The sequence below is a fragment of the Carettochelys insculpta genome, chromosome 25 (genome assembly GCF_033958435.1).
Source record: "Carettochelys insculpta isolate YL-2023 chromosome 25, ASM3395843v1, whole genome shotgun sequence".
Taxonomy (NCBI): domain Eukaryota; kingdom Metazoa; phylum Chordata; order Testudines; family Carettochelyidae; genus Carettochelys; species Carettochelys insculpta.
In genome coordinates this window covers 11,808,064-11,828,132 of record NC_134161.1, presented here as the reverse complement: position 1 = coordinate 11,828,132, position 20,069 = coordinate 11,808,064, and the positions used below count along the sequence as shown (strand labels likewise).

The following is a 20,069-nucleotide window of genomic DNA, read 5'->3' as shown; positions in this document are numbered from 1 at the left end:
CCTCTGGGAACATCAAAACAGGCCCCCCACAAACCATCCAGAGTCAGTGAAGCAATATTCATGAAGGAGGCTTCTTGGGAAAGTTGGCACCGCTCTGATCCTGTGGTTTTCATGTGCCACTCATCTGAGCTGCATGTGGGCCTGTTGCCTTCCCCCCAGACAGCAGGAGCCGGCAGTACTTCAAAGGCATAAAAGAAGCAAGTGGCATAATTAGAAGTAGGGATGGTGGTTGCTATAGTACCAATCCCCCCGGTAAGACTGTCTTTTTATAGACTCTTGAAAATGTAGGCCTGGAAGGCACCCTACTACTATGTCATCTAGTACAGCGCCCTGTACTGAGGCAGGACTAAATATATTTTGGACTATCCCTGACAGGTATTTCTCTCGGATGTTCTTAAAAATCTCCAGTGATAGAGATGCCGCAGCCTGCTTCGTTCATTTGTTCCAGTGCTCAACTACCCTGGCAGTTAGGAAGTTTTTTGTCATGTCTAAATCTCCCTGGCTGCAATGGAAGTCCATTATTTCTTGTCCTCTCCTCAGTGGGTAAGGAGTACAATTTACCACTTTCCTCTTTATAGGAACTTTTTGCGTTCGTGAAAACTCTTATCACTTCCCCCCCTCAGTCTTCCTTCTCCAGACTAAACAAACTCAGTCATGGCTTCCAGACCTTTAATGGCTTCCAGATCCAGATTTTCTCCTGTTTATTCACAGTCACCTCAAACTTTAGGGCCTAGCCAGTTGAGGTCCTATCAGCGCTGAGCAAAGTGCAAAAAATCACTTGCTTACAGCACTACTGCATCCTGGAATGACATTCACTGTCCCCCCAACTGCATTACTTTGTTGGTTCATATTTCATTTGTCATCTACTCTCTACTCCGTTTCTGTAGTACTTTTCTAAGCAGCCATATCCCATTTCATTCCTATTTTGCGTGGTGAATTCCATCCTGTTTACTTCAGACCATTCCTCCAGTTTGCCAAGATCATCTTCAATTCTAACTTGATTCAAATCACATTACTAAATCTTCTGGCTTTATTAATTTCACTCTGCAGTGGCCTTAATTTCTGTGGTCTTTTCATCAGGTCCTAAAGACAGAGAATTCCCTTTATCCTCTAAGGGTATGTCTACACAGCAGGCTTATTCCAAAATAAGCTATTCCCGAAAGGCTATTCTGGAATAGTTTATTTCAAAATAGTGCTGTTACACACAAACATGTATTTCAAAATAGCACTTAACTCTTTCAAAATACAGTATCTACACACATAGAGCCTACTTTGAAATAGAGCCATTAGCGGATGCACTATGGCTTATTTCAAAATAGGTGCTATTCTCTGTCTTAACAGCACCGATTTTGACATAGTTATTTTGAAATAGGTGCTATTCCTCATGCAATGAGGTTTACCAATTGCAAAATAAGTCAGCCGCTGTTTCAAAATTATTTTGAAATAGTGGTTGCATTGTGTAGATGCTAGGATAGTTATTTCAAAATAATAGCTTTTATTTTGAGATAACTTTGCTGTGTAGACCTTCCCTAAGATGTTGCCCTTTTGTCAGCTTTGTTTGAGGTAGGTTGGAGGCTTCTCTCTGTCCTTCCATTTGCCAGAGGACATGGAGGTTTTGAGTCCTCATTTTGGGTTTGGTAACAAAAGACCTGCACAGAAACTGGGAAAAGTTCTTTGTTTTAAGTTTGTCCTTATGTCACTGTTGGTTTTACTGAGCCACTGAATGGCGGTAGCCATCTGGCTGCAAAGAGATTTCAGTTTTGAAAACAGGGGTTAAATCCCTAAGAAGAAATTGGTAGACCTAATTATATAGTGTAGTCAGCAATTCTTTCTGGGAGCACGTGGACCATTCCAGAACATAGACCCTGTGTGGTGACACGAGCCTCTGCAATGAGTCAAGAGAACTAAGGGAACTTCCCCATATCCAGCAGCCCCTGTACAGGATCAGCTTCATGTTCATCACCAACTAGTGTGTTCTCTTCTCTACCACAGGGGATACTACATGGGGGTTTGAACCCAAGTCTGAACTGTGCTCCTTTGCCTATCTCAAGTGCTAATCGTGTTTATTTTAACCTGCATAAAAATAGTTCTCACAGTATTGAGGCCAGGTCTATGCTAGACCGTTAAGTCGATGGCCATTGCATAGCTCTAATCGACTTATCGACAGTCAACTTACCTGGTTGTCCTCACTGAGGGATGCCAAGGGGAGAAACTCTCCCGTTGACCTCCCTTACTCCATGTGAGATCGAAGAGTACAGAGGTCAACTGTTGGCCCCTGAGAGTTCAATTTTGTGTATCCCCCCTAGGCCCGGTCGATCTCCCAGGCAGTGAAAACATACCCTGAATGTTTTAAAAAAGTGTGTTGTTTAAAAGAGTTTTCACCACACTTAAATTGTCAGTAGAGCTGCCTGAAAGCTGTTTCTCAGCCTCTCCCTTACTAGGCTAATTGGTTTCACAAAGGACATGTCTTAGCCAGAAGATGGAGATTTCCAGCACTGGCTTGGTGTTTGTGTGTGGGAAGGACAGTTAAATGTATTTCACTGTGTACTCACTCACCTTTAGACTGAAATTTACCTACAATTTCCTCTGAATTAAATACCCTGAAAGAGGGGCCGTGTGGCAGAAAGTCTACTCACTAGACAAGGTTGTATTAGTGGCCAAAATTTCCCTTTCCCTTGGTATGGGGAAGGATTGCAGGGTGAGCTCTGTCCACAGAGCAACCACTGGTGGTCAATGCCTCAAACTTTCCCCTCCTGCAGCAGGCCTCTTGTGAACAGAAAGGTTCCTTCCCAAGATAGTGGTACATCCCTTACAGCCATGCAAAGGGCATTGCTCATGCAGAGAAGCTCCATTTACATCTCTTTCTGTGCCCTGTTTATTAGATCTGTCCTCAGGTAGTTGGTCTGAATGAAATAACCACAATGACTAGCCATGCAAGGATGAATTAAGACATTGGACTGAAAATGCACAGGGAAATGTCTTGATCACCCATTTGATTAAAAAACACACAGGCTGATCATGAAGTCCTTAATGAAGTCAATCTCCTATCGACTGAGTGAGGGCAAAAGGAAAGAGAGGTTAATTTTGAGGTTAAGGCGTTAAACTGGAATTGAAGAAATCCAGGTTCTGGTACTAATTCTGGTGGACTCACTATGTGACTTTGATCTGGTCAGTTCAGATGACCTGTTTGAAGCCACCAAGGGGATTTAGCTTCACGAGTCTGATTCATTTTAACTAATTAATTTTAAAGATTTGTATGCCTGTAAATCCTCTAGGGAACTTTGAACATTTCACCCATCATCTGTGTGCCTCAGTTTCCCCACAGAGGCAGCACCTACTCTTGCACCTGTTCTACAGAACTTTTATTGGTCACACGTGCTTACCTCTCCCCCACGAATGGCAAAATTTTGCCGTGGCAAGTACAGGTCTGAATGCTGCGTCCTCAGCCGGAGTGCTCTCCTGCGAACAGAGCGAAACACTTCTGCAGGGTGGAATTATTTTGTCAGCCAAAAAGCTGACAAACGGTGTTCACAGGCACCACTTTTAGCGCAGGATTGCATCGACGCAGTGTAGGCACGCTGCTAGAAAAATCATCTTTCCCTTCCATTGCCCTCTGTCTGTCTTTTGTCTGTTTAGATTGTCAATCCCTCCATTGGAGTTTGTCTCTTACAAGCACAGTCAGACACTGATCTCAGCTGGGGACTTTCAAATGATACTATAACAAAAATACCAAATAATGCTTTCTGATATTGATCCTCATTCTCCATTGCCTTATCCTTTCTACAGATTCTTACCAGAACAGACCTTGTGATTATCTAATCTGAACTGTATATTGCAAGCCATTAAATTTCATTCAATTACCAGTACACTGAGCCCATTAGCTTGTGGTTAGCATGTTCCAGAAAGGCTTACAGTTTTCCTGAGAGAACATCAAGACATGGAGACCGCACCATTTCCCTTGATAATTTCTTCCAATGATTCATCAGGCTTACTCTTAAAAGAATGCCTATTTCTAATTTGACTTGTCTGGCTTCAGCTTCCAATTCTTCTTTGGCCTCTCACCACTTTTAGATTACAGTCCTTTCATATGAGGTATTTTTTCCCTCAGAAGGAAATACAGTGACAAAGCTCCTCCTCTGCCTCGGTGGGTCGCACACCGTCAGGTGGACTGCTCGCCTGAGCGGTTCATGGCAGACCGCAGTGTATCTAGGGCACAAGCTCACCATTTACTTAGCCATCCTCATCAATGGCCAGCATGGGGAAAAGAGAGGAGGCCAAACCCCCTAATCTACACAGCCCCTCCAAGCCCATTTCCAAATTAGTCTTTCCATTGTGGTGCATCCCACTGGGTATCAACTCTCCCCTGGTGAGTAAGGAGTTGGGATGTGGGGGTCCCAGGCCCACCCTCTACTCCCGGTTCCATTCCAGGGACCCTGTGATAGCTGATCTCTATAATGTTTCCATTGTTAGCTGTGTGACAGGTGAAATCTTCTGAGCTACTTCTCTATGGCCCTTCCCAGCATCTTCCTTACCTCAAGCTCTTCTTCTAGCTATTTGCTAGCACTTGTCCTTCCCAGGCCTCCTACAGCTCCTTCTCTCCACGGCTCCATACGTTCAGTGAGCTAACAGAAGGGAAGTCCTTCTTAACCTGTAGCAATTGGCTCCAGGTATCCTAATTAGTTGTCCTGGCATGATTTGGGAAGCTTCCTAATTGATTGCAAGTATTTTAATTGGCCTGACTGTCCTGACTGATTCTGGCAAGTTCCTGCTGGTTCTGAATTAGCCCATTAGTTTGCCCTGGGAAAGTGGACCTATTTAATTTAGGGCTAATATACTTCCCCTCTACCACTCTCCTGTAACCCTCTGGTCTGACCCTGCTATAATACATACTGTAATCAAGTAACTTCTGGACGCTGTTTTTGGAATGGCTAGAAAAATTAAGTTCTTTCAGAGATGGTCTCTGTGGCAAAGTTAGGTTGGCTTAAATACGTAGCTCTGGGCTGTGAAAAATGTCCAGTGTGATGTAATATAAGCCCCAGTAGAGACACTGCATCAGCTTTTTCCATTATTTTGCCTAGGATTGTTGATAGGCTAACTGAGCTGTAGATAGGAATAATCCCGCTTTCCCATATTGAATATTGGGACAATGTGAGCACTCTTGCGTGCTTCTTGAAATTCCCTGATAGTTCAAGTTTTATTAAAAATCAACTGGTCAAAATCCTCAGCCAGCTCTTTTCAGAATCTTGAATGCAAGCTTTCTGGATCTGCTGATTTTACAATATTGAGCCCTAGTGGATTTTGTTCAATAGCCTCTTTATTAGTGGTCTAGGCAGTACTTCAAAATCCCCATGTGATACAACTACATCAACCTGCTTCTTTACAAATTCAGAACACAAACACTTATTGAGCACTTTTGCCTCATTAACAAATTTACAGTCTCCATCTAGTAATGCAAATGTGTCATTGGCAGGATTTATGTCATTCTTTTTACACCTTAAAAATTCCTTATTGTCCTTAACTCTGAAAACATTTTCTCTTCTTTAGCTTCCCCTATCAATTTTCTGTATTTCAAAACGTCTAATTCATACATATTGCTATGTATTTTCCCTTTTCCCATTCATTTTTGAATTCCAGTTCAATGATATATAGTCTAATTGCTTCCTTCACTTTGCCATTTGAGAACAATGGGCTTTTAGCCAAAGTTGTCCTCTTTCTTAATGGCAAAATCATGGCTTTTGTCCCTCCAATAAAGTCTTCCTAAATAGTTCTGAATTTTAGTCACATTTTTCTGTTTCATTTTTTTCCTAGTCAGTTTTGCTCATCCTTTTCCTCAGCTTTGGAAAATTAGCCCTTTTGAAGCACCAAGTATATACATACATTACTGTTCGGGCCTATCTACTCTTTGCCCGTATTGAATGTAATCAGGTCTGATCGCTGGTCCCTAGGCAACCACTAACTTCCAGTCCAGTGATTAATTCATCTTTATCCATCATAAGGAAGTCCAAAATAGACTTACCTTGTGTTGGATGCAATACCTTTGTGTTGGAAAATTATCTTCCAGAATTTTTAGAAGCTCTAATGATGGTTTATTACTGGCTGCATGAAACCAGCAGCCTATGCCTCTCAAATTGACATTTCCCAGAACAACACAATTTTTCTTCCTATTCTTTATAGACAGGTACTTAAGAAGTAACTCTCTAGGCTCTACGGTTTCATTCAGAGGTCGGTAACATACCAGTGGTCTTTCTGGGTTTTGGTAGCATGCACACTGATGATCATGCATTCAGAACCCTGCTGCTCTGTGTTATCAATAATTCTCAAACAGGTAATGGTGTCTGTAATGTAGAGTGCCATGCCCTTATGTCTTTTCCTATTTAAAGTTACCATATTTGAACTTTCAAAAAAGAGAACACCCCTGAGAGGGAGTGTATCTGTGCAAATATCTACCCACTCATTTTGTATTAATGTGTTATGTTATAGTATATATACTGGTTGAACCTCTCTAATCCAGAACTCTCTTACCTGGCAACGTCTGTAATCCAGCATGATTTTAGTTAGCTGAATGACTTATCCTGAGTGTGGCCAAGTTTCCCATGGTCCCCTAGAGTTTGTTTGCAGCCACTAGTCCTGGATCTCAGTATTCGGGGCTGTTATTTAGCTCTAATTTACCCCTGAGTGTCTTCTAAGAGCTCAGGAGGCAGTGGAAGTATTAGCAATGTGCTAGAAAATATTGACCTCCTGTTGTCCAGCCAGTTCTCTCATCTGGCATGGTCAGGTCCCGAGGGTGCTGGAGGAGAGAGGTTCAACCTGTAGTACATTTGTACAACATGAGTTAGTAGATATTGATGCAGATACACTACCTCTTGGGGTGTCCTCTTTTTTGAAAGTTCACATATGGTAGCCCTATTCCTACAGTCATCCACAGCCGGGAAAATGGCAGATGAGTATTATCATCTCAGAAGGGCAGTGTTCTGAAACCACTTTGCGCAATTGTAGATGATTATGCAGAGGATAAGGCAATAGAGAATTTAACCCATCGAGAAGCAGTTCATTCTCTGAATAGCCTTACTCACCTGACTCTAATCCTTATTTTGGCCCTAAAATCTATTTACAAAGTCCTACAAACAGGTTAGGGATCCAGACTTATTTTGTGGCTCATATTGAAAAAATATCGTCTGCCGAAAACGTCAGTTTATTTTTGTTATTTAGCATACAGTACAGAGTATTCCACTTAGCTCAATTGTTCTTTTGATTCTTTCTTTAATTTATCAAGACCTCTGGAACCAAACCTTTTTTTTTATTTAAAAAAAACCCTAAAACCTCAATTTCCACCTTTTATTGTGATCAATGTTGATTGCTTTAGGCAGGTATTCTTAGATAATTCTATCTAGAAAGTTGCAATTAATAAGGCTGGGGCCAACATTCTGCATGGGAGAGAGAAAGAAAGAGCCCAGGGGAAATCCTAGGAAGAATAATAAAAGACAAGTGCAAATCCAAGGCACATTATTCATACATTTAGAGCCAACTTCAACCCTGATGTAACACTACTGCTATGCCAAAAGTGAAGGTGGCTTTCAAATAGAATGTCCAGATCATCAAATGGTGTAAAGATTAAGATTTATTACAGATCTTGCCAAAAGCTCTGCCTGCTGTGACGGCCAGATCTGTAGACTCAGCAACTGTGCGTCATACTGTTGAAAACCGTCACGTGTCATCCCATTAAAGCCAATGGGCCAACCCTTATTTTAAAGCTTAGGAATGGGCTTGATTGAAATCAGAAGTAGGAGCTAAGGTGGTGTGATGGAGTGGGGGATACCTGTGTGTATGTGAGTGGCTCACAGAGGGTGTGGGGCTCCTGCTGAGGGTAACCCTGACGACCAGGTAACACCTTTGTACTGGAGACAAAGGAGGAGGTGGAGCCTGAGGGGTTTGAATTGGAACTGGGAGTTGGAAGCAGTTAGTCTGGGGGGAGAGAGAGAGAGACAAAGGAGGGGGCAAGGCCCCAGCTCTGGGGGCCCCTCGGGGCCTCCTCTCCCCAACATGGATGGGACTGGCTGTCTCTGCCTGCTGTACTGACTCCTCTGTATGATGCTGTGTCCTGTCGGCTAATAAACCTGCTGTTTTCCTGCTGAGTGAGAGACTCTCCTGCCTGCGGACAGGGTGCAGAGCTTCCCCCATCACACTGGTGTCAGAAGTGGGATGTTCTGCACCCCGAGGATGGAGCATCCAGCAGTAAGTGACCGGGGCCCTGGAAGAAGTGGGGCCTGCAAGACCCAGGTGTGCTGAAGGGCAGTGAGGTGCAGCTCCCCAAGGCGGAGGGGCCTGCGGCCGAACCCAAGCAACTGCGGTCATGGTTCTCGAGAGGGGGTGTCACACCCGAGCAGGGGTTACTCCTGGGAATCTGTTGGAGTCGGTCCCAGAAGGTGGAGGGGCTGAGGGCCCAACCCCCAGAAAACAAGTGACCCACAAGGAGGCTGACGCTGAATAAGTTCTTCCCAAGACAGGGTGCTCATGGTCCTTGAGAGCGGGTGTCACACTGAAGAAGGGGTTCCTCTGAGAGTCTGTTGGAGTCGGTCCCAGAGGGCAGAGGGGCCTACGGCCTAACCCCGGGGAGCTTGTGACCCACAAGGAGCCTGGCACACTGAAGGGATTCTTCCAGGAATCGTGGGGTGCAGAGGGCATCAGCCTGAGAGCCTGCAACCACGCTGAGCAACTCCACTGTGAAGTGGCAGCACCTGGAAACCGAATCGAGATTAAAGAAGCTGGACAAGGCAGCGTGGATGTGCAGTGGCAGAGCTGAGGGTTAAGGAGAATCCTGCAGAGGTGAGCCCGGATCGGGGCAGGGAACCCTGGACTGCCTGGAGTTCTGAACCGAGTGGCCTGCCGCACCTCAAGGAGGGAAGGAGCGATTCCAACCCATCATCTACTAGTGGCCAAGACAGACCTGCGAAGAGTTTTCCAGGCCTGGGCCGAGGAAGGTGCCTGTGTGTCTGTGCAGGAAAGCAGCTTGTCCACTGGGAATGGCAAGTTGTCTGTGAGAGAAGCTGCTCCACCTTCTGTGTGTGTGTGGAGACCAGCCAGGGGGCTGGGACAAAGGAGAGAGTGTCTCCCATTGTCTGTCTGTGTTGAACAGCAGCAGCAGCCTGGGCAGAGAGCAGAGCCTGCGTTTGGAAAAGGTGCCAATGAGGAAACTAGCCCATTGTCTGAGGAAGATTCCCCAGCCTAGGGTGGCTGGAGAAGGATCCACCAGAAAAGAGCATTCCAGGTGTGTCTCTGAATCCAGCCATGGGGGCTGGAGCAGAGGGAATGGCTCTGGGATGGGCAGTGGTGTCCCTGATAAGGACACTGGTCCTTGGTGCAAGAAAAGTGCTTCTGCTTCTGGGGAAGTGAATCCTTTGCCTGAGCCTGTGGGGGCTCGAGATGGAGCCAAGATCCCAGAGCTGGATCTGAGGGCAGCTGAAGCCCAGATGGGAAGTGGGCCTGCCTCTGTGTCTCTCAGGGGGGATGATGCTTTAACTTGGTCTAATCCAGTTAGTATCATCAGGGAATCCCAGAGACCAGACGATTCTGGTACTTGTTCTTTGCCTGATGCTGAGGTGTTACTGGGAGGGGGTGAGAGGACTCTGTCCTACCAGAGTCATCCTCTCGCCAGGACACAAGAACAGACAGGCAATGGAGTTACGCTAACTGATGAAGATAAAGGAGCTGGTAGCAGAAGAGAGGAAAGGGTCCCTAACCGTCTGTCCGGTGGTACTGGCTGTCTGCCTGAAGGGGGATTACGTGGGAATCTGCCTGATGGGCCAGAAGTGATCCTGGGTTTAGGTGAAACCCAGGAGCTGGTTGTGGCTCAAGGGAGCAGTGCCCCTGTGGAGCCAGACAGGGGTAAGTTATTGTTTGGGGAAGCTCTTAAGGAAGAGAATTTCCCTGAAACTTTTCCTGACCCGTCTGTGGGGACTGCAGAAAATGGGAGTGAGGTGGAGGAGAGTGAACAGGAAAGGTGCTTGTCTGTAAGCACCAGAGCAACCCTTTGCCTGGGGAGAAGTTTGTTTCAGCTCCTGATGGCCAGGACCTGCCTGAGTGTGAAACCACTGGCTGTGCTCTGGAAGGGTCCAAAGCAGGCAGTGTAAAAGTTTCTCAGGAATTGGAAGTTGGTGCAAGTAAAGTGAAAACTATCAGGGAATGTGAGCAGCCCTGCGAGAACCAAATAAAACAGCTGCACAGTCAGTCTCTGTAGGATGCAGGAGAGCGCCAGCAATTCCCCATCTCCAGATGGTGGAAACACTTATATTCTTATACTGGACTCCACTTCTGATTCCATGGGGAGGCAGTAGTTGGAGGTGGAAGGACAAAGGAGCTTTGGGCCTGGTGGGCCAGTAAGGGATAAACAGGGATTCCTTCATGTGGATTCTGCGTCTGGGACTCACAAAACAACTCTCAGACAGCGGTTTGGTTTGCAAATTTCCAGACTGGCTGGAAGGGGGCCGTCTCCCTGAGATCATCAATGGCCCAGCTCTTGTTAGAAGGGAGGGCACACCCAGAGAGATCAGATTTCCACCCCAGGGGGCAAGGGAGAAGATTAGAACTTAATGGTGCTAAAAAAGGCCTCAGCCATTTATCCCCAAAATACCAGATTCTCAAGGAGGTTACACAAAAGTTGTGGTCTACCAAAGAGCAACGTAAATGTACAGTTGCAATGGGTTTGTTCTGTTACTCACGCTGACTGCTGTAACCAAGGGGTGCTGCTCCCAAAAGCTGTAGAATTGTACCATGCACTAAATGTTTGGAAAAAGCCATGTGACATGATGACATTGATGTAGAAGCATAAATTGTATGTTGAAGGAGTCTGTAACTCTAAAATGTCACCATTGTTCCCTGTAACTAGTCTTGCAACCTCTAACATGAAAAGGAACATTCCAAACCTATTGTGTGGCATAAAAGGGGAAACTGAGGCACACAGCCATTGTGGTGGTCTGGCTAAATGCCAAGGATGGAAGCATTTGTACCTTCCGTTACTGGACTGTAACTGAATTCCAGACATTGGCTGGAGCAGCTGTATGAACTGGTGGTCAGATGGGGCAGGACCCAGACCACAAAAGACCTGTTTAATCTGTTGGTGCTGCAGCATCTGTATGGGCTCTGCCCGCCCGACTTGAGAACGTGGCTGACGGACCGGGGCTGAAGCAGGGAGACCAACCAGCCTGAGGGAACTAAAGGGACTTGTCCGGCTGCATCACATGAAAAGGGCCAATACCAAGCTCCTAAGTTGGAGCCTCCCCCAGCAGGATTATAACATGGAGGTGGTGCACATCAAGGGAAGCACCAAGGGTACAGCCGATGCCCGATCACGAGGGGAGGGCCCCGAACTTCCCCAGGTCACCGGCTGAGTGACCCCGCTCAGTTCGGTCTGGAAGGGGGGAGAGATGTGATGGAGTGGGGGATACCTGTGTGTATGTGAGTGGCTCACAGAGGGTGTGGGGCTCCTGCTGAGGGTAACCCTGACGACCAGGTAACACCTTTGTACTGGAGACAAAGGAGGAGGTGGAGCCTGAGGGGTTTGAATTGGAACTGGGAGTTGGAAGCAGTTAGTCTGGGGGGAGAGAGAGAGAGACAAAGGAGGGGGCAAGGCCCCAGCTCTGGGGGCCCCTCGGGGCCTCCTCTCCCCAACATGGATGGGACTGGCTGTCTCTGCCTGCTGTACTGACTCCTCTGTATGATGCTGTGTCCTGTCGGCTAATAAACCTGCTGTTTTCCTGCTGAGTGAGAGACTCTCCTGCCTGCGGACAGGGTGCAGAGCTTGGGGGACCCCAGAACCCCATCACAGGTGGGCAGTTTCCAAAGCGGACACTGCTTTTGGGATACCTTCAGTTTGGTGTGGCCTGTTTGTGATTTTCCAAACATCTGAATACCCCACAGCTGCAGATGACATCAGTGGGTGCTCAGAAAGGCTGAAAAATCAGGCACCAGATATATCAAAGACCCCTGGGATCAGTGACTACTTTGGAGGTCTTTGGACTGAATGTCTCATTTACAGGCCAGATCCAAAGTAAGCAGATGTACATCAGCTGAGGATCTGGCCCTAGGTGTCTCTTTGCATATGTAAAACACCTTACAAATAGTAACTAAATGAATCCCTTCCATGATGGAGGTACTTACCAATCCTATTTTATCAATGGGGAAACTGAGGCAGTGAGGTGCTGTGTCTTGCATCAAGTAGCATTCTCAGCCAGTGGCCAAACCAGAATTAGAACTCAGGACTTGCTGATTCCCCACCCCAGGGCTCATTTCTCCCTAGCACAACTTCCCCCCAACATTTGACCAGTGTTACCAAGTGCTGGTACCATCTCCCGAGGCAGGAGCAACACATGCAGATACATGCAGTTCCCTGTGCTGCAGGTTGCTCTTTGCACTCTCCCTGTCCGCCTGTCTAATTCTGAGCCTTGTCAACACCCATTGCACATAGGGGAGGAGTCTGGCATCATGCTGTAGCAGATTACATGCAATCCCAGTTCAGGCTGCCCAGGACTCATTTTCGTCCCAGGCATGATAAACTCTATGCCATCATCATCTTTGGCTTGTCTCCATCATTCTTCAGTCCAATAAGATTTAGTGTGGGATCAAGGCACTGCCTTATCATTGTTATCCACTTTGCTGGTCTTCTCTGCATTCTCAACAGGAACCTAGCACTGCAATACAACTCTTCTCACCAATAGTCTGCACCTGTATTGCCTGAAACTAGTAAGACCCAGCATTGGTGAGGATGAGGATATGTTATGGGCCAGCAAGCACTTTTGACTAACACACTGAGACTCATTGCAATAAAGACCATGCAGGGCTGTTGGATACTCTTAGTATGGTGGGTGGCCATCTGTCTGAAATCCTCCAAAGCATCCTACTCCAGCAAGCACTGGTCTTATTTAAGACACGGGATGGAGCTGCTTCTTTCCCAAGATTGCTAGTCAGAACCAGAAAGGCAGGACTCTGGTACTAGCAATTGGAGATGGGTTTGACGCAAATCCCCCAAGCTTTAGGAGCATTCAGATCCTGAGCCAGCCTTTGCAAACAAGCCCATCTTCAATAAGACAACTCTCCTACTCTCTGAGCTTGGGCAGTACTGCGGAAACATCCCTGAACACTAGGTGAGAATGATGTGGCTGGTTCTCCTCTGCCTGGTAGCTGTCAAATCCCCCCTGCACAAAGGGGACATCTAATACTACCGGAGCTACAGAGGTTGTGCTTTGTACTCCCTTTGCACAGGGACAGATGCTAATGCCAGGTGCAAGCCAGTGGGGAATCAAACCCAGCAAGACTCAGGCCTCTCTTTAATAATACTAGTGACAGCCACCTTGATAATTAGCATAGGAGTCAGAAGATGCTCAGTAGGGGGAAGAATCAGTTGAACTGTCTTTAGAGTGTTCTGTTCGCCCTAACCGTGACTTGTTCTTTAATTTTTAGAAGAGACAACTACAGCCCTGACACCCTGGAAAGGTCAGTAAATGTGTTTCCCCAATGCTAGCTTGCCATACTGCTGCCAGCCCCTCTGCTTCTGCTGTCCCTTGTTTTCCTGCGGCTGAGCTAGCACCAAGGGATCGGCTGAGCAGAAGTAACCACCTCTTGTCCCGCAAACCACAGAGAGCACCAATTCAACTAACTTCCTCATTACACGCCTGCCTCTGCAGCTTCTGTGGACCCCTGTTAATGCTTGAAGGGTTCTGATTCAGTAAGATTAAAAATTAGGAGCAAAAAATATGCCTGTGAGGAGATGTAACCATCCTTGTATCCAGAAACCTGCAGCCTGCCCTTTCTTGTACCCTAACATGCTTCAGAGACCTTCTTTATACAGCCTTTTCCTCTGGATGCTACCTTGCTCTCCTACGTTGCTCTCGCTCCCTTTCTGTCCCTTTTTGCTGTGGCAAATGTCAGGATGATTTTCTGGTCTGATTCACCAACTTTCAGAGAATATTTGTCTCATTTGAGGTCCTTATTCCTCCCAGATGTTTTCAGCGGATAATTGATGCTTGTAACATTTCGGTAGGACACTACAGGGCTTGGTAATTGGCCTCTTTGGACTGTCACATGTTTCCCTAATGAGCTGGAAGTAATGAATGCATGAGACCTGGAAAGCGGTCACAGCCTGGCCCCCTTATCAACTGCAGTGCCACTGATGCAGGAGTGCTAGCTCCTGCCAGCAAGGATTCCATTATGTTTCATCCACGGCACATGCTGCTCAACTTCAGCAGGTTCAGCCCTGCTTTTGGGGCCCTGATGCTTTCAGCTCTCCAAGATGCTGCATCCAACTTTGTTAGGATAGCCCCGGTTGAACCTCCAGAGCTGGTGGCAAACGTGACTTTTCTTTTGAGAGGTGTGGATAACAGGTAAAAGGGGGGGAATCTGTGTAGCCAAAGAAAGAGCATTTTTAAAGACAGGAATGGTTGCATCTAGAGCATCAAGATATATGCACACCGTCAGCCAGGGATGCTCAGCTATTTATTTGGGTGCCTAACAAGGTTGAAGTTGAGATCTTTTGAAAACGTGGTCAGAAATATGACAATGGGAGCTGCTGGGCCATTGTTGGGAACTCTGGCCCCAGTTATGAGTGCTGAACAGGAGCGGTTGAACTTTTACTTTCATATCTGTTTTCCTATAGGGAATTGGGGCTTTAACTAACAGAAACTTTATTTTTCTTGAAAGCAGTTTATTTTTTTGAGTTAGAGGTTGGTTGGCACATGTCCCCATTCTTCACTTTGAGCTACCTTTCCAGACTACATCTCTCATTACACACCATGCCCAGAGACACTCATGGAGGTGTGGCCAGCATGCATCATGGGAAATGTAGTCTAACCAGGGACCCTGGCTTATTGAGGTGAATGGCAACATGAAGCACCTGAACTACAACTTCCATAAGGCACTTCAGCAGTATTTACAATTCAGAATTTTCAGTATTCAAATTTCACTAAAAATTGACATTTTTGGTGGGAAGTGCAAAGAAAGATGCAGGTGTTTTAATTTTTGTAAAAAAAACATATAGGAAGAAAAATCAACCAGCTCAAAAATAATGAGAAGTCCTGTGGCACTTTATAGACAAACAGATTTATTGGAAAATAAGCTTTCATGGACAAGACCCACTTCATCAGATGCGTCAGCCCTTACTATAAGAGTTTTCAGCTTTTAATTTGTGTCTTTAGTGATTATTATTGTCTCAGCTAAACAAAAAGTGACTCACAAGAACTGCAGACTACACAGACATGAATTAACCATCACAACACTCCAATGTGGTAGGGAAGTATTACTACCCCGCTTATATGGATGGGGAAATTGAGAAAGGAATCATGGGCCAAGTTTTCAAAAGTGGACATTGATTTTGGGAATGGGTGACCTTGTTTGATCCTTTTGGCCTGTGTGACTGGCATGAGGTCATGGAGGGGAAGAATCCTCTGTAGAGCTTGGGTTAGAATGCAGTAGCCTTTGGTGCCGAGTCCCATATCCAAACCACTAGGCCAGTCCCATTTCTAAGACCTCCATTTTTTGCACATTGACTTGTTTAGTACAGCTCAGCAAAGAGAATGTGGCTCATGGTTTTACACTCTGGAAGAATCAGCTCTGAGAGAGAAATAGAATAATTTATCCCTTGTAGCTGTCTCTTCCCATCCTGTTTCTTCTATTTGGGTTCTCTCGTTCGTGGAAAAGGGGAAAATTAGCAATAAGCAAGAAACTTAGAGACCTTGTTAGTGAAAAATATGGACAAAAGTTGGGGCTATTTTACAGAACATGTCTAACAAGAAGTCAGGACTTACATCCATCAAAACTTCCATAGTTGCACAGGGAATTCAGACAAGTAGAATGGGAATTTATAGTAGTCATAACATAATAGAACTTGAGGTTAAAACAGGGATCGCTTGGATATTTGTTATGTGCCTTTATGTCTTCTCTGCGTCATAATCACGTTCCTTTGCCTGCTTCAGAAGTGACTTTACTACTATAGAAAACATAGATATAAAATGTTTTTTTTATAATCTTGTTGCATTTTATGTACACATCTCTACCAACTGTGCTAAACACACCACAAAAGCACAATTAAATTTATCAACAAACAGGAAGGGAGGTAGGAAGAAATCAGATCCCATTAGCTCAGCCAATGGCAAGTTTTCCTTTTTTGGTCACATTGTATCCAACCTCTGTGAGCTCAGCTCAGTTCTCCTCTAAGTTCTCAGCTGGATATACATTTTCTCCAGTGAAATATACAGAGAAATCAGCCTCAAAGATTGGTGGCTTGAAGCTGAGTTCTTTCTTGACATTTTCCCTTTTATAAAATTCACGTGAAGGGTACATCTGCAAGTGTATTTTCCAGCTATCTGGATAAAAGAAACAACTTGCCCACAGCTTCATCCCCAAGTTTGCAGGACACATCTAGGAACTCACCTGCCTTCTCATCTACAAATCTAGAACAGGACTCCTGGACCTTTGGGTATCAGCATTTTCAAATACCATCCGGCTGCTGCCTTCCATGAGTCAACACACAAAGCTGGCTCCTGGAGTTTCGCTGAAGTCATGCAACAGCCATGGCATGCTAGAGGAAGTGAGCTCTTAATTGGATTTGTGAAAAACAGAAATGCCCAGATTATTTAACTTAATGGTTATCACTTTTGTACTACAGATGATGTTCCTCTACTAGATCTTGTGTTTAGGATGGGAATCTCCCACCAGCCTTCCCTTTGCACAGATGACATTAAAAATATATTTAAATAAATTAAGTGGGTTGCAATAAATATAAGAAACTCTTGTGATGTGTGGGACTAATGGAATGAAACTAAGAAAAAGGAAGTTAAGACTGGACATCAGAAGTTCCCTACCAGTAGGATGCATTAGACTATGGATAGTTTCTTCAGGAGAAAGGCTCAAAGCCCCACGGATTGAGATATCTAGAACTAGAATGGGGAAAGCCAATAAAGAATGTAGTGTGGGTAGAAACCTGTGTTGGCCTTCAGGAGATAGAGTGGCTGACTCAGTAGGTTCTTCTACCTCGGCAGTCTCGGGCAAAGATTTTTCAAAAGAAACTACAGATTTTGGGTACTCAACGTGAAATGCTTGAAAGATCCTCGTAAGTGAGTACTTGGCACTTTATTTGGGCCTCTATGGGTATGTCTACACAGTAATTACTCATCTATGGCTAACCTGTACCAGTTTCCTAAGGGGCTGTTAGGCTGCAGCATAGGCATTTGGGTTAAGGCTGCAATAGAAACTCTGACCTGCCCATTTCACAGGGTCCTAGACCCTAGGCGCCAGCCCAAGCTCAAACCTGTACATCACAGTTCAAGAGCCCATGAGCCTAAATCAGCTGGCATGGGCCAGCCATGGGTAGATGCAGGGTAGATGCCTCTTTTAAGTCATTTCAAGGTGGGCATCCAAAGACTGAGGTGCCCCCACATCTCTTTTGCAGACAGTGTCTTACGCTACTGTGAATTAACCATGGCTAACATGTTCATTTTTGACTCCTTAGACTAATGCTATTGACTTTTTCACTCTGCCTCCTCCCTACTCTCCTTTTGCAGGCCCTGGAGCAGTGCATGATGGAAACAATGGCACGTCAAGAAGAGATGGCTGCATCTGGCTGCTTCCCCTCCTGCTTCTGCATCTGCTCCTCAAGTTTTGACCCGAGTGCTAATTCCACGGAGTAGCGACAACAACAGCAGCAACATGAAGAAAAAGTATAAAATTTTAAAAAGAAAAATAATCGTTATAAGAAAGAGAATAGATTGCCAGAAAATCTGGTGGGGGGAGAGAGAGGAAAGGGAATGCTGGGAAAACTGATGTTTTGACACAGCTGAAACTTGTTCTTTCCTTCCTTTTTTTTTATTTTCTTTCTTTCTTTCTTTCTTTCCTTCCTTTCTGCAATGGACAAGTGTGCAGGCACCAGGGACCAACACGACATTTGGCTGACTGGCTCCCCCCAAGCCCATCCCAAGGCAGCTGGCTCGGTCCTTTCTCCTCAACTCTCTCATATGGATGATTACAGAGTCAGCTGCTCCAGCACATGCAGATGCAAATGCACAGCTTGTTTTGAGATTTCCCCCTCCTTTTCATGGACAGGGCCACCATTTGTGTTCGTCCAAAACCAACAAGCAAAAATTTATGACGCCGATCCGAATGAAAAAGAAGAAAACAAACCAGTGGTTAAACATTTCTTCATTCTACAACGCACGGACATCACAGAAAAATAAGGGATTCTGATTCATTATTAATTTTATTAACTATATTTTCTGATATGAGTCTAGAACTGTTAGTTCATAAAAAACAACAAAACGAAAAGGCGAAAAAAAGAGAAGTATGTTTATTAAGCATTAAAAACAAAACAAGCAAATAACGTTCTTCTTAACTAGGTATATGCCAGAGATACAATCTCAGCTTGTCTTTGGGTTTTGGCAAAATTGGTGTGAACAGTCAACGAGTCCTGAAAAAAACAAAACAAAACAGTGGTTATACAAACAATTCCTCCACCAGCGTTATCGAAACTTCATCCATTTCTCTGGTGTCTAACATGGAAGATACTATGCTATCTACATATTCTTTTGGAAACAGAAAAGGTGATGCTCACTGTATGTTGAGTTGAATGGATATGCGTATTCTTTTTATGGGATTATATATATATACAGTATATATAAATATACATATATATATATTATTTTTTGTTAGTGTTCTAGCCACATTATTTCTCAGCAGAGTCCTCCTTCTTCCATTACTGCATGCTGTATATGGACATAGCTGTGTATTGGTCTTCTCCTAAGAAATGGTAGAGTTTACTGATGATTGTGTAATCAACTTCTGCCTATTCTTTTATTCCCTCCCTCCCTTGAGTTATTTACATGTTGGAGACACTTATTAAAAGAACAAACCAACCAATCAACCAACCAAAAGAGGATAAGTAACAGCTGCAATGTCTAATTCCAGGTTTGGATATTGCAAGGGGAAACTAAGTATTCTTCATTACCCCTTTGCTACACCACTTGGGACATTAACAGAACGCCACCCCAACCAAAAATATAAAGTAAACAGAAAAGAAATAAAAGACCCCACCTACCTTTGGTTTAGCCGTTGGCTGGTTTTCATGCTTGTGCCACAGGAGAAATTCACTTGCTTTATTTTATTATGTTGTTTCCTTCTCGGTGGACAAAACTGAAGATATGTGCTTCACAAGAAGGTTCTGGGGTATCCCCATAGCCAGAGGACCTCCGGTGTCCGTGACTTGTTTTGGGGGGGACAAGCAGGTGAGGTTGTCTCTGATGATACATTAAAGAGATGTTCCATGTTGCTGTTCAGTCTGGTTGTAATGCATCATTGTAAAGCTTGGAGAGTTTATCATATGCAGGGTTGATCTGTGCTTAGATAATTTTTTTTGTTTAATTCTTCAGTAAAATTCTGCTCTCCCCTGCAGGTGAGAGGTGGGTTTGAGAAAAACAGCTCAGACCCCAAAAATTATTTAGGGTCCTCATTCTCCAGGGGCACCTGTGAGAACCTGGGCCAACTAGCCATGGAATCAGGCTCTGAGTTGGATGGAGAAGAGAGAGTCTCTGAGGAGGGAAGGAGGCAGAAAGAGAGCACTGTTCATCACCCCTGCCTGGGGACTATTATATGAGCAGATGAATGCCTCACTGCTATGCAATGTTCCCTCTGATTTTTTTCCATGTGTGGAATAAATTTTGTTATGTGCACCACCAGTAGGAACACAAGACCGTGCGTGCTACTGCTGATCAGCTAGGCGGCATTTGAATCTCTGTTGGATGGCTGCCCCAGAGCACAGCTTTCAGGGATAATACCCAAATCCTGCTGACATTTGGGGCAGGGTGAGTCACCACCATTAACAACACAGCAAGCATTGCAGCATGAAACAAAGGAGGGACAGAGGAAATCGCCTGATTCCTCTCAGTCCACCATCACAGGGTCTGTGTCTTAAAGCCTGCTGAGGTCAGCTGAAAGACTCCCCTTGACTTGACTGACTGGAGTCATTCATCACTGGATAAGACTAGGGATGCAGGGAGGGTACTCTCACTCCTGCTCCCTCAGTGTCTCACAGGATC

The 20,069-nt window shown here is 45.1% G+C and overlaps 1 protein-coding gene across 6 annotated transcripts in view; it reads left to right on the top strand.

The window, feature by feature from the left end:
* The window catches only part of LOC142001463 (neurotrimin), a 709,680-nt gene extending 690,126 nt beyond the window's left edge, over positions 1–19,554 (top strand). For all 6 annotated transcript variants that reach the window (XM_074976709.1, XM_074976711.1, XM_074976712.1 and 3 more), the window contains 3 exons: positions 13,453–13,485; positions 17,547–17,702; positions 17,898–19,554. In XM_074976709.1, the coding sequence (XP_074832810.1) occupies positions 13,453–13,485; positions 17,547–17,647 (134 nt within the window). In that variant the 3' untranslated portion in view covers positions 17,648–17,702; positions 17,898–19,554. The remainder of the gene's footprint in view (positions 1–13,452; positions 13,486–17,546; positions 17,703–17,897) is intronic.
* Positions 19,555–20,069: the final 515 nt, after the last annotated feature.